This window comes from Propithecus coquereli, unplaced genomic scaffold (genome assembly GCF_000956105.1).
Source record: "Propithecus coquereli isolate 6110/MARCELLA unplaced genomic scaffold, Pcoq_1.0 Scaffold378, whole genome shotgun sequence".
NCBI lineage: Eukaryota > Metazoa > Chordata > Mammalia > Primates > Indriidae > Propithecus > Propithecus coquereli.
Window position 1 is genome coordinate 1,279,263 of NW_012149485.1, and position 14,343 is coordinate 1,293,605.

The window sequence follows — 14,343 nt, forward strand, 5'->3', positions numbered from 1 at the left end:
CATGGTGGTGCATGCCTGTAGTCCCAGCTACTTGGGAGGCTGAGGCAGTAGGATCGCTTGAGCCCAGGAATTTGAGGTTGCTGTGAGCTGATGCCATGGCACTCAAGCTGGGGCAACAGAGTGACACTCTGTCTTAAAAAAAAAAAAGGCCCTTTGAGTCTTTATGTCTTCCTTTTTTTCTCCTTTCTTGCAAGTTAGTTTATTCTAACTCTGAAAGCTAGAAAAGAGAATTATGGAAATGAGATTGCTTTAGTCCAATCTCAAGTGCCAATAAATGGTGGCCTTTGTATTATTCAGAACTCTCTTTGTTACAAGTGATATAAACCCAACTTAAATTAGCTTAAGTTAGAAAAAAATAATAATAAGGGTGTTCACTGGCTTAAGGAATCAGAACCAGAAGGTTTAGTTGAGGTTTAGCTAAGACTAAGGCTCTTGGTCTCCAACCCCTCCCTGTACCTCTCTGGGTGTCAGCTCCATTCTTTATAAATGCTTTTTTCTTGAAGCTGGAATCATGGCTTCCTGCAGCTGTGGGCTCACAGCTTAGCAACTTCATGACCTAGGAGGAAAGAGATTCATTTCGTACCCACTCCTGTGAAATTTTTTTTGAAGGAAAGACTCCCGAGTTGGCCTGGCTGGGTCATGTGTCCATTCCTGGACCAGTCACTGCGATAAAAGGAATAGGATCCCATAGGCCAGCCTGATCTTTTGCCCACTCTTGTATTGTGGGGATCAATACTGGTTATCAGGAAAAAGATGCTAAACAAACACGGTATTCACTTCAGCAGTGAATGTCAAAAATGTCAAAAAAAGTTATTTTTTTAAGTTTATATATATATATATATATATATATATATATATATATATATGCATACATGTATACTAGAACTTATTTCAGTGAAGACCTATTATATATATGTTTTTCCTGAACCGTCTGCAACTAAATTGCATACTTCAGGCCTTTTGGTCCCTAAATACTCCAGTGTGTCTTTCCTAAAAGGCCATATTCTTAAATAATCATTGTCTCGTTTTTCTTTTTGCTCCCTTGTAACTAATAAGAAATCTATAGGGAGGCACTTTAAGGTCATGTGTATATCCTGCTCCTCTTCAAATTGTTCTCCCTAGGTTCAGCATCCCTTGATGATTCTGGACTGTACCCACCTTTTCTATAGTGGTTACAAAATGATTTTCTCTGTTGCTTCCTCTACATTTAACATTTGAGTTCTGTAGTAAACAAGAGCTCTCCCTTCTCCCTCATTATCTGTCATTTGTATGGATTCCTGTTGTTCTCAGTGACCTGTAATTCTTTGCTGTCCTCAATTATTAATACTTTGGTGCTCAGATGATCTCAGTTTTGGGTGAGAGCTTTTTAGGCTGACTCCTGTGTTGTTTTGGCATGCCCTCTTCATTTTCTTCAGGCACGCTTTTATTTTCTGTCATAACAAGATGTTTCAGGCTCATCTTCTATCTTCCCTACTTTAGCCTTGGAGTCAGCCATTTCTCTGCGGAGCTTTAGTATTAGACATCAAGATCTAGTGCTAGGTGTACACATTGCTAATGGAGCAATCTTTGCTCTTAGGCCCTTTTAGTTGTCAAAACTAAGGAGGGAAATGTACACACGCGTGCACATACTGATATATGTGCACATGGATATATCTATATACATATATTCATATATATGTATACACATACACACCTATTTTCATACATACTGTAGAACTCCTGAGTTCCCTTCTACCCTGTTGCTTCTTCCACCCCTTCCAGATAATCATTGTTTTTTGGTTTATCCTTCCTGTGTCTCTTTTTATAATGATAAGTAGGTATGTACATGTTTTCTTATTTTCCCTTTATTCTTACACAAAAGGTCAGAAATTGCACTTTGCTTTTTTTCACTTAACATATCTTAGAAATCATTCCATATCACTTTGTAGAATTCTTTCTTAATTGTTTTTACAGCTATGTAATACCCCATCATATGTATCCTAATTTACTCAGTGACTTATGTTTAGATAATTAGGTAGTTTTCATTATTTTGCAACTGCCAAAAAATGTTGCAATGAATAACCTCATGCATATATGTTTATATATTGTTGGAGGTGTATTTTTAGATTAACTTCCTTTAAGTAGAATTGCTGAGTCAAAAGTTACATGCATATGTAGTTTTGTTAGTAGATACTATTTAGCCACTATTTTTGAAGAACCTGGAACTTCAAGGAGCAAACAAGCATTCATAGGCCAAATCCATCTATAGGTATAGGAATTTGGAGATTAAAATATCTTCATTTGATAAAACTCTCAAGCATAAGGTTTTTGAAAGTTATTCTAAAGAAGGGAAAGATACATTTTATCTAGTCGTCCTGGAGGATAGATTCAGGTGATATTTCCTTGATATCCTATTTGAAAATCCCATTTGTAAGCTTACAAGGAAGGTTTTTCTCGTGATATGTGTCTTTATCAGAAGAGCTCCAGGAAGAATTTTGGAAGTCAAATCAATTCTCTTACCAAAGGTAACTTCCAGATAATCACTTTGAAGATTTCACAGGTAGAGTATCTTCTTATTTATCCCTAAATAAGGGAGCAGGTTCAGTAGGCATTTTCATATTTTACTGACATATATTTGAGAAAGTATTCTCCCCAGCCCACCCCAGCCCCAGCTTCTGGCTAGGAATATCTAGTAGTGCCTCAGGTTTGACTTTGACAGTGCCTCACCATGATTCCGCCTTCCTTTCAACATTTAATGTGTTTCTGACCGTGCACACAAGTCTCATAGTAAAGTGTCATATTTTGAGGAGGTTCTATTCCTTAATTACGGTTTGGGCTTTGTTTAGCTTTGAGTATGATGTTCCACAGTGAAGCACGTGTTTCCAGCATGCAACATAAATATAGACAAAGTCTTCTGATATAATGAAGTGACACTTAGTAAATAGATAAAATTGATTTCAAATGTTAGGATTTTACAGAAGATTCAATGGACCTCTGAGCATGTGATTATTATGGTGATAATATCACTTTTCTTTAAATTTGTATCAAAAAAGTTAGCATACACCTTTTACTTAAGAGTTCTATTAAAAAAAACTGTCAACATCTATGGATTTGTGAAATTTTTTCTATATTTGGGTCATTGGAATGTTTTTGTTGCTTATTCTTCTAGTCATTATTTTGAGATTCAAATAACATTAAAGGAGATTTGAAGTTTTTACTTTATCAGAAGGGAGACTGGGGTTTTAAAAAGAAGAGTCAGGAAACAGTATTTGGTATAAAAAAAGCAGTATCCTGACCCAGCTCACCTGAGTGTCAGCCTCTGCTCTGCTGCTGACTTGGGGACCTTTACTGCCTTTAAACCTCACTTTTCTCATCTGGAATACAAGAATTATTTGCTGTGGCTCCCTCATGGGATTGTGGTTATACTAATTAAATGAGACATGGAATTCGTAAGTAACTCGAAGAATATAAATTGCTATACAACTTTCTTAATGAGAAGCCATATAATGTGAGATAAATATTCATATGAACATTTAGTGTCTTTTTAAACTGTATTACCTGAGTCTCCTCTTCTGAACCGATAAGAAGTGGAAGAACTTTTGCTTTTTTCCCTCTGCTTGAGAATACAAGTCCCTTGTTAAAGTCTGTAATCCTCTAAAGTGGCAGGAACCCTTGAGTTTCACTTCCTTGGGTTGGATCAAAATAGTTTTTATCATTAACTTTCCTGGTATTTGGGCAAGCCAGTCTTCGGTCTGTGGCATCAAAGGTGGGTGGAGTTTGTGCTGACCTGGTTGGGGAATCTGTGAGAGATGAAGGGTATTCAAGAGAGAAGCAGGCTTAGTTAGCAGTCAGCACTGCTTGGTATGTGTGCTGGGTTGCCCTTCTCTGAACAAGGCTATCTGATTTCCCTGTCTTTCCCTACGCCTTCCACTTACTGTCTTGAAGGGAAATACCCATAGTATTAGTTCTTTCCTCTTCCTCTGTGTTCTGTCACTTGCCACAACTTCCTGGTTCTACTCCTACTGGGCCTTCCAAAGCATTTTCACCCTTGAGTTCTTGCTGGTTGTGTCCAGCTTAGGCCTTTAGTGCCTGTCGCTTGGACTTGCCATCATGGCCCTCTTTGCTCGCAGTGAAGCCTGAACTCTCTGGCCTGGTGTACCCTTGATTTTTCTTTTCAGCTCCATCATGTGGTGCTTCTGTTCAGTTGCCCCGTCATCCAGCCACACAACTATCTTTTACTAAATGGATCTAGAACACTGCTCCATTCCCTGAGAGTGTCATGGTTATTAAGAGCACAGACTCTACCTGGGTTCAAATACTGTCTCCACCATTTGCTAGGCATGTTACACTGAAAATCTAACTTAACCTCACAGTGCCTCAGATTTCTCACAATAAAATGAGAATAAGAATACTGTTCTGCCTTATAAGGTTGTTGTGAGGAGTAAAGAAGATATTCCATGTAGAGGACTCAGACTGTGCCTGCATGTAGGAAGTGTTATATATAAGTATTAACTGCAATCATTATTACTACTTATTGTTCCTGTCTAATGTCTTATCAAAATTCTATGTATATCTCTGCTCAAATGTATTCTGTCAAATCTCCCTAACCACAATTAGTCTTATCCATCTATTAATGCATCCATCTATTGCTTAAAAGAATTTTTTAAGACTTTCTTAAATATTTATTAAATATTTAATATGTATAGGGTATAAGACTACTCTGAGGAATACAAAACTCAATCAAGTACATACTACCCTCTAGGAACTTAGATTCTGTAGGAGAGATCAAAGAAGTATAAAATTTTTATCCATTCAGCAAATGATTATTGAGCAACCGCATAGGATCCAGGCAGTGTATATAGTTACATGGGTTCTGAGCTTGGTGTCATAGTTAATGATTAATTTTGGTGAAAAATCAGAGTTTGAGTAGCTTAAGCAAAGCACAATTGAAGTGAAGGATGAATGGACTTTGCCCCTCTCTACCTCTCTGAGGAAGCATCCATGTACTCCCTCGGTTGTGGCTGTAGACAGACTGCAGGATTTTCATAATTGTAAGCTCCTCAAGGGCAGAGACAGTGTTCCCTTCATTTTTGAGTTCCTAGTGCTCACTCTAGGTCTAGCACATACTCACTAGGGGATGATGACAGATTAGGGAGATTGTGATTTGATGATTCTTAATATCTGTGAAGCAATTAAACTTCCCAGAGAAGACATTTGTATAAACTGAAAATGGGGCTTTTGGAGATGTTCATATTATTTCTTATACATTAATTGTAGCCACAGTAGTCATGATAGCCGTATAATAAAATGAATTCTGCATCAATCCATTAGATATCTCTTCCCATTTTTCTGTATATTTCTGGGAAGAAACTCTTGTAGATTCTCCATTAAAGCCTGTCCTGGTCGTAGAATTCCAGACTGTGATTTCATGACTTTGATCACATGAGAAATCTTAGTTTTAAAAATTGCCCAACAGTTTTAATTCTGAATTTCTCCTTGTAGCAAGGAGCAAGGACCAACCCCAGTGGAGAAAAAGAAGAAAGGAAAAAGGAAAAGTGAAACTACAGTGGAGAGTTTAGAGCTGGATCAGGGCCTGCCGAACCCATCCCTGCGGAGTCCTGAGGAGTCCACTGAATCTGCAGACAGCCAGGTACAGCTGTGACCGGGAGACCTGGTGGAGGTTACAGCTGCTGGATGGGGTCTTGCTGACACTGATCCTGTTGCTCCTCTATGCCTGTCTATAGCATATTACCTAGTCCTGGGCTTTTACTGTTTTGGTGGGTGAGCAGGTAGACTATAGTCTTTTTTCCTACTCTCATCCTTATACTAATAATATTTCAGTTTTTTAGTGATGTTGGCTTCCTTCTTGGAAAGTGGCATGATACTAGGCTGCAGAGGGAGTTGATGTGGAAAATGAAGTTGTAAGCTGAGCTAGGTAAGACTCAGGGGGCCTGGTTTGCCATGTAGGTAATGCATTTAGTGCTCAGAATGCTAGGCCAGTCTGTACAAGGGCATTTTTATAATTCCGGATGCTAGAAAAGTCAGAGATATATTCATTATGCCAAAAAGTAAGGAAGGTTTGGCCAAACATGGAAATAAGGAGTTGCCCATCTAAATCAGATTCCTAAAAATAAGCCAAAGTATGCCCATGACATTGTTAGGATTTTCCCTCTGAGTTGAGGCAACCTCTCTTGGACATGAAGTCTAATATTTGAAAGTGCTCTGTTTCCTCTGATACCCATAGCAATTTATCTGAGCCACGCTGCTGCAAGGGGACCATTTAGAATAAGCGTGACTTACTGTACCTTCCAGGATCATCTGGACCCTCATAGGTTTCTCAGTGATCTTCACTATAGGAAGCTGGAAGCTCGTAATGTTGTAGTATTAATAGGCAATGGTGTCTGGTGTCAGAGCATAGATCCCCTCACTGCCTACAAACTGGGGCAGGTGGCGGTTAGGTATCCAGATTGGCAGAGGAGCAAGCACATTGAATTGATAGGATTTGGCAGGCAATTAAGTGTTTGCAGGATAGTGATCTGTGTGTGTGGGCTCGGGGGAGAGGTTTTTATGTAGAATCCCTCAGGTAAAGTTAACTGCCTTAGAGGTGACATAGTGAAGAAGTGATGGGAACACAGAGAGATGTCTGGGAGGTATCTTTTAGAAGAAAAGAGAGTTGGGTTTTGCTTTTGTTTCTGTTTTTTAAGGTTTAAATATTTGAGAATGAGCTAGTTGGTGAAGGGTTCCCTGAAGTGAGTCTGTAGTTACCTGGATATAATGAGTTGGTAGAGGTGAATTATATGGTTCTCTGTTCGAGGAAAGCCACTGGGCTGCTTTGTTGTTGAATGTCATTTCTTTAAAAGGTACAAGCTACTAAATTAGCAATGAGTCCCTAGATCATCACAATCAAGGTCACTCATGAACTTGTTTTGTCATACTTAAGATGTCTCCCTGCATTTCAGGAAGTATTATGAGATTCTCAAACTATGTCCTCATAAAATTGGTATTAATTAGTTTTTCAGGCCACACTGTTAGAAGTATGTGGTAAGTATCGTGAATTCAAAATAAATAAAATGCTATCATTGTCATTGTTTATAAAATCTGAGCTTCTAGCTAATGCCACAAAGGACCTCAAAGATGATGGAGTTCAACTCCCATCCCTGTTTTATTGGAGTAGAAGCAGATCCCAGAAAGGAAGAAAAAAATCACTGCCATTGATGAACAAAACATGTCTCACCAGACTCTACCTTCTTTTTAGTGGATCATAGCAATTTGGAGATTGGGCTTTTAGGCTCTAGCTCATTCAGGTAGATCCCCATTTGAATAAATTTAGTCCTTAAAAGAGCTGTGTTTAAGAAAGATTTCTTTTGTAAGGTGAGAAAGCTCTCCTTGGCATGTTGGTAAATATAGATGAGGGTATTCTTGTGTAAGTTTTTACCTCTTCAACTCACAGAGCTTCTCTGATGGGTGCATTTGCCCTGCAGAAACGACGCTCAGGACGGCAAGTAAAGCGCAGAAAATACAATGAGGACCTGGATTTCAAAGTGGTGGATGATGATGGGGAAACAATCGCTGTTCTTGGAGCTGGCCGAACATCTGCACTCTCAGCTTCTACACTGGCTTGGCAGGCAGAGGTATGACCTTTATGTGAGGATACTGACCTGGGCTATATGGTCATTTCCGCGTAGTTGACAGAGTTGTTCTATAGCTCTTTGCTGAAGCATAAGTGAGGTCATTTTAACTGTTGCTTGATTGAACTTCCTCGCCCATAGAATAAAATGCAGACTCCTTACTGTGCTCATTAGGACCATCTATGATCACAGCCTCTTTCTATTTCACTAACTTAATTTTTTAGATAAGTGATTTCTCTTTATCTCTCATAACTCTCCAGTCAAAAGATTGGCCATCTTTTAAGCCTTGAACTAACAGCTCTTCCCCAGTGACAGGGCTTTGCCTGTGTTGTTTCTTCTGCTCGGAATGCTTTACATTTACCATTGTCTACCATTTTTTAAGTTTTGCCTAAAGTGGTGTCTCCTTAGAGAGATCTTTCCTGATTCCTTTATCTAAAGTAGATCCCTGCCCCTTATCCCAATGATTCTTTATTTCAATTCCTTTATTTCTTATGTAGCACTACTACAACTTATAATTGCGTTTGAATGTGTTTGATCTATGATTTTGTTTTATTTGTCTCTCCCATTAGAATGTAAAAGTCTTATGAGTAAATAATTGTTCAGTGAGATCAGATGGACTAGTACTTACTGTTGGAGCTTTGGTTCAGCAAATGTGTATTGAAAGACTGGAAGTGTGTGCTAGGTACAGTGGCTACACAGAAGGAGGAGTGGGCAGGAAAGGAATAGTCAGGGGTATAGGAAGACAAGGGCTTAGGAGGAACATTTCCAACATGAACTAAAGCCCCAGGACCTGAATGGCGCTACAGAATGATATGCCAGGTGGATGAGGTCGGCTGGATGCTGGAGTGTGATTTGAGGGGTGGGTGGGAGACAAGGGCTGAGAAGTAGGAGCGGAGTATGCAGGGCCTTGGATATCACCTAAAGTATTTGAGCTATATAATATAGACTGGGGTAGGAGGCACGATGGGTTCAACAGAGAAGCAAGACGGCTAGGTTTGCATTTTAGCAATTTCCATTGGCAGCAGTGTCAAGGAGGAATTGATACAGAGCTAATAACATTAGGACTTGATGCAGAGGTACTAGAAAGGAAAAGGGTTAAATATTGAAAAGGAAGGGTTCTGTGCCAAGGAGCTTATAGAGAAGAAATGAAAAGCCAAGAGAAGTAGCAGGCTGTGCATGTAGGAGGGCATTATTGCCAGCAGCACATTCTGGGACACAGGCCGTCTGTTGTTACAGAGTCACTGTCGCTGACTTGGCAGAATTCACACTCTGTATGGAACGGTAGCAGCACAAATACCTGTCATTCCTCCTGGGCACTAGTGTGTCTTATGGAAGCTGATAATACTTTATCTTCTCCAACCACCTTGCCTCTAACTTAAAGCATTTTCATGTAATTTCACATATCCTTTCACTCTGTCTTTGTATGGAAGGGAGTAGGAGTTATTGTCAATATTTTAACAATGAAGAAACTGAGGCACAGAATGATCCAGGTCAGAGTTATATAGTAGCAGTTAATCAGTGACTAGCATATAAGAGTTGATTTCATGTCTCTGCTAAGGGTTATCTAATTGATGAATATAATACTTTATAGGAATAATAATTTAACATATTACCATTATAATATTTTTTAAGTAAATAGTTAAAAATAGCTCTTGCAAGACTGCGATGAGGTGATAGGATTGTATTGCTTTATAATGGGTTTTCCTTCCTAGGGGATTTTATGGTTGGTTTTTTTTTTTTTTTTTGAGACAGAGTCTCACTGTGTTGCCTGGGCTAGAGTGCCGTGGCGTCAGCCTAGCTCACAGCAACCTCAAACTCCTGGGCTCAAGCGATCCTCCTGCCTCAGCCTCCCAAGTAGCTGGGACTACAGGCATGCGCCACCATGCCCGGCTAATTTTTTCTATATATTTTTAGTTGTCCGATTAATTTCTTTCTAATTTTAGTAGAGATGGGGTCTCGCTCTTGCTCAGGCTGGTTTCGAACTCCTGAATTCAAACAATCCACCCGCCTTGGCCTCCCAGAGTGCTAGGATTACAGGCGTGAGCCACTGTGCCCGGCCTTATGGTTGGTTTGATAGTTAAAACGCTGTAAGGGATCTTACTTTCTCCTAGTAGCTATTTAGCCTAAGCCATTAACTGTATTTCAGATGTTGTTATGACTTCTCCCCTGGCACCTGAAGGGCAATGGTAGCTGATCTGACACAAATAATTCAGGAAGTTTTATGTATCTTATACAAGGCTCTTTTTTCTTCTAAGGATACAGCAAAGAGAGGGTTTATATATGGAGAAACATAAGATAAAATGGGAATTTGCATTAATTATGCCTCAAAAAATTTTACCAAATTTAAGCAAGAAAGAAGCCTGATGCATGGTTCTGGCTTTGATGTTTGGAGAGGCACCCGTGTGGATCTGGCCTCCGAGCCAGAGGCCTGGTGTAGCATGCAAAACAGGCCAGACAGCCAGTCCGGGACTGGAGAAGCCAGCTGATCAAGTGGTTTTCAAATCAGTGCTCCATAGAGCCCTAGTTGCTGCAGAACCAAAACAGTTCTACTTGCCACTGTTTTACACACTGGGCTTCCTGGTGAAGTTTGAACAGAGATTTCTCAGGCTAACGCAAAGACCTTAAAGCCATGGATTCCAGGCATCAAGTAGCACAGAAAATCACTGAGGAAGATGAGGCAGTTTCTTGTGTCCCTCTCCCAGGACCCTTTGGGTGGGAGTCTGCCTGCCTGTTAGCTTTAGCTCAGGGCAGAAAAAGGGATGGAGTCAGCACCAAAATGGCCCCACTGCCACCTCTCCAGATCTGTGCAGTGTCTTGTCAGCATGCTCAGCCTACTTCTGTGACTGCTGACCCTTGTCCCACCCCCAGATAGCAACCTCAGCATTGGTTACGGAGTGGTGAGTTGCTAAAAACATCTTTACACAATTCATTGTAGCTCAAGACTGGCATGTTATCATAGCCCCACTTTGCAATCCAGAACACAGTCCCAAGCCCCTGACCTGGGTATTGGATTCAAGGGCTGGAAATAAGTTTCGATCCTAACTGTGACTCTTTGCTTTCTTATTCTTTGGCAAACTGATGTTGGTGCCTGGAACAGAGACAAACCTTCATGGTTCTGCAGTGCATTTGCAATGTACAGGCTTTTACAAGGCTATCTCAGTTTTTGCCTCCTACAGTTTGGGTAGCTTGTATGATTTTGCCTTTCGGAGCAAAATTACTTATTTATTTACTTTCAAATCATTTATTTCCCTGAGAGGTGCCCCGTTCCTGGAGGTACTGCAACATCAGGTGTGATGTATGGAGTGGACAGAGCAAGCTCCCATTCCTTCTCCGTGCTCCAAAAATCCATTTGATATATGTTCTCTATTAGACCAATAAGAGCATATACTACACATGATCTTAGACAAAAGGCTAAGAAGTGATGACGAAAAGACTTTAATTTGAACAAGGCTTTAGCGCTTGGTCCTCTCCTGTGGCTCTGCGGTCTTTGCATACAGTACCCTCTTCTCAGTCGGCCTATCCCTGTGCCTGGCAGGCTGAGCACAGTTGTTTCCTCCTCTCAGAAGTTCCCTGCTCCCCCTGAGCTGGGGATAAGTGTCCCTCCTCTCTGCTCCTATAGCACTCTGATATGTTTAATTCTGTCATTGTCTTTTGAATACCTGCCAACTTTTTTGCTTCCTTCTTCTAAAACGTGAGCTACTTTAAGGTAGGACTTATATCTTTCTTTCCTATGTATCATTCAGGCATGAAAGAGTTTCCACGGATAAAATTTACATTAACTCCCAGAAGCCATTCTGATGAAACCATACTCTCCACCTTCTGTTTTGTGATGTTATTTACTATTGTTATTAATATATTATTCTCAAAGTTGAGTTAGCTGGAACCCTTATACCACTCACTCATATGCTGTGACTATTCTGATTTTCATTACCTCTGCCATACTGTTTTGATTATCACTCATAATTTTTTCCTTAATCAGAATGTAGAGTTTTTCAAAATAGGCATCACTTTTTTTTTTTTTTTTGGGAGATAGAGTCTCACTCTGTTCCCCCAGCTGTAGTGCAGTACAGTGCAGTGGCATCATCATAGCTCACTGTAGCCTCACACTTCTGGGCTCAAGCAATTCTTCTGCCTCAGCTTCCCAAGAAGCTGGGACTACAAGCACACGCTACCATGCCTGGCTCATTTTTCTATTTTCTTATAGAGACGGGGTCTCACTCTTGCTCAGGCTGGTCTCGAACTCCTGAAGTCAAGCAATCCTCCAGCCTTGGCCTCCCAGAGTGCTAGGATTACAGGCGTGAACCGCCACGCCCAGCCTCACTTTTTAATTTATCATAATTTCTACTAAGCATAGGTAGAACTTTGTTTCCATTGAGTAGTAGCTAACATAAAGACTTGTACTTAGTTATACTTGTCGTATTTATTCAGTGAATGAATAAATATATTTAAAATCCATTATGTAAACAGGTATGATTTTTTTTAAACCGAGAAATATAAGAAACTGGTATTTTTCTTTTTTCCCAGGCTCTTATTTTCTCCATTTCCTTTTATTGGTATTTTTTTCCCCACAGGCATTTGTCTGTTTCTCACTCTAAGCAGGCATTTAAACCTGCACACAGACCCCCTTTTCTAAGATTGCTGTATCTTTGTACCGGCTTGCGTGCCTCGGTGCAGGGGCTCACTGGGGCCCTTCATCATCGGGCTCTACTGGGCCTGAGTGGATGGTTTCTTGTGTCTGTACCCATTTCTTCATTGGGTTCAGCTACCTGTTCTCGTACTGTGTTTTTCTTCAAGTTCTTTCCTGTATTTGTTTCCTCTTGGTTTTTACTACACCCCTGAGCTGAGGCCAGTGTTCAGTTTACTGCAGCACACGCTTTTGTAGCTCTGTGCTACAAATCTCTGTCTTCCCTAACCCAATTTTCCCAGCATACCAGGGAAATTGCTGGTATATTTCAGTCTCCTGCTCAAGAATCGGAGGTGGTTGCTTCTTAACTCCTGTATTATATCAAAACTCCTGTTTTTAAAAGTGTGACCACACACTACTTGTTTACCCTCATTGATTTCCACTCTTCATTCTGTATAATGCTTTTACTCTAATAGGACGAGTTACTTAGTGTTCCAAATATGCCTGATAACTTCCTATGTTGTGGTTCTTTTATCCATCCTTCAGGTTCGTTGGTCTCACCTTCCTCTTTGCTGTCTTCTTTTATGAGTCACCATTCTTTAGGGCCCAACTAAAACCTCACCTAGACTGCAATCCAAGCCGTTCTTGCTTTCTGAACTCTCATTGGACTGTAGTTACTGTCATACCAATTAGCATTTACCCCGGAGCATTTCTAAGACAAATATGTTTATTTTGTTTTCCCTGAATGTATGTAATCCCCTTGATGCCGGGCATCAAGCTTGATACTACTTTTGTGTATTCCTTGGCACTCAGTAATTATTTGTTGATTTCAAAAGTGATTTGCTTCTTTCTAGACCTCCTCCTTACAGGTAGCAAAATAGAAGTAAATGAGGTGGTTGATGAGGTTGGGGGTTAAAAGTTTTTGAAATTTTTCCTAAGAATAAAATTTTAAAAATATATAAATCTCTGACATACAAGTGAATGAATTAAAGTGGTCTTCTTTGAAGGATAATTTGAGGAAATTCCAAGCAGTTGAGAACAGATGGTTGTTATGGAAGTATGTTTGGCAAGCAGATTTAGTTTATATCTGTGTGTATCTGTATACACTCAGTGTTTATACACACATGATCATACTTATGCACAATCTCTGTTTAGAAAAGAAAAAATATCCTGATTTTCTTCCCTACTTCGATGTGTATTTTGGAAATGCTGCTCCCTTTTCCTTTTATTAGAATGAATGAAAACCCGTTTTCAGTATTAGATTATCACTATTAATCTTTCACACTAGTGCTCACCCTCTCTCCTTTAACGAGTGCCAAAAAATAAATTGAAATTTTATTTCAAACTTTTCCTATGATGAAGACTGTTTTAAGCCCTCCAGCATCCCTTTAATACTTAAAGTCCTGTGCTTTCTTCATCCATGTATTAAAGTTTCCTTAGGTCTGGTCTTAGTAAAATACTCTGAATAGGAATCAAAATCCTTCCATCAGAAATCATCTTTATTGAAATCGTGGTACATATACACAATGGAATATTATATAGCCATAAAAAAGAATGATATCCTGCCATTTGCAACAACATGGGCGGAACTGGAGAACATTGTGTTAAGTGAAATAAGCCAAGCACAGAAAGACAAATCTCACATGTCTTCACTGATATGTGGGAGCTAAATATTAAAAACAGTTGATCTCGTGGAGACAGAGAGTAGAATGGTGGTTACCAGAGGCTGGGAAGGGGAGTGGGAAGTGGATGGTTATTGAGTGTAAAAATATAATTAGATAGCATAAACAATATTTCATAGTACAATATGGTGACTGTAATCAACAATGAGAGTATACTTCAAAATAACTAAAAGAGTTAAACTGGAATGTTCCTAATACAAAGTAATGATAAATGCCTGAGGTGATAGATGCCCCAGTTACCCTGATTTGATTGATTAACATTGTATGCCTATATCCAAACATCACCTGTACCCTACAGATATATACAAATATATGCCCATAATAATTTTTTTTTAAATTTTAAAAAAGAGAAACCATCTTTATTCTTCATGGTAAGTAAGAATAAGAGTATTTGAAGCAATCTAGTAGTAAGGAAGAGAGCATTGTTCCT

At 39.6% G+C, this 14,343-nt stretch overlaps 1 protein-coding gene across 1 annotated transcript in view; it reads left to right on the forward strand.

Annotated features, from left to right (window-relative positions):
- The window catches only part of CHD6 (chromodomain helicase DNA binding protein 6), a 155,956-nt gene that overhangs the window by 35,837 nt on the left and 105,776 nt on the right, over positions 1-14,343 (forward strand). The window contains exons 3-4 of the mRNA XM_012652065.1: positions 5,482-5,629; positions 7,461-7,610. Of these exons, the coding sequence (XP_012507519.1) occupies positions 5,482-5,629; positions 7,461-7,610 (298 nt within the window). The remainder of the gene's footprint in view (positions 1-5,481; positions 5,630-7,460; positions 7,611-14,343) is intronic.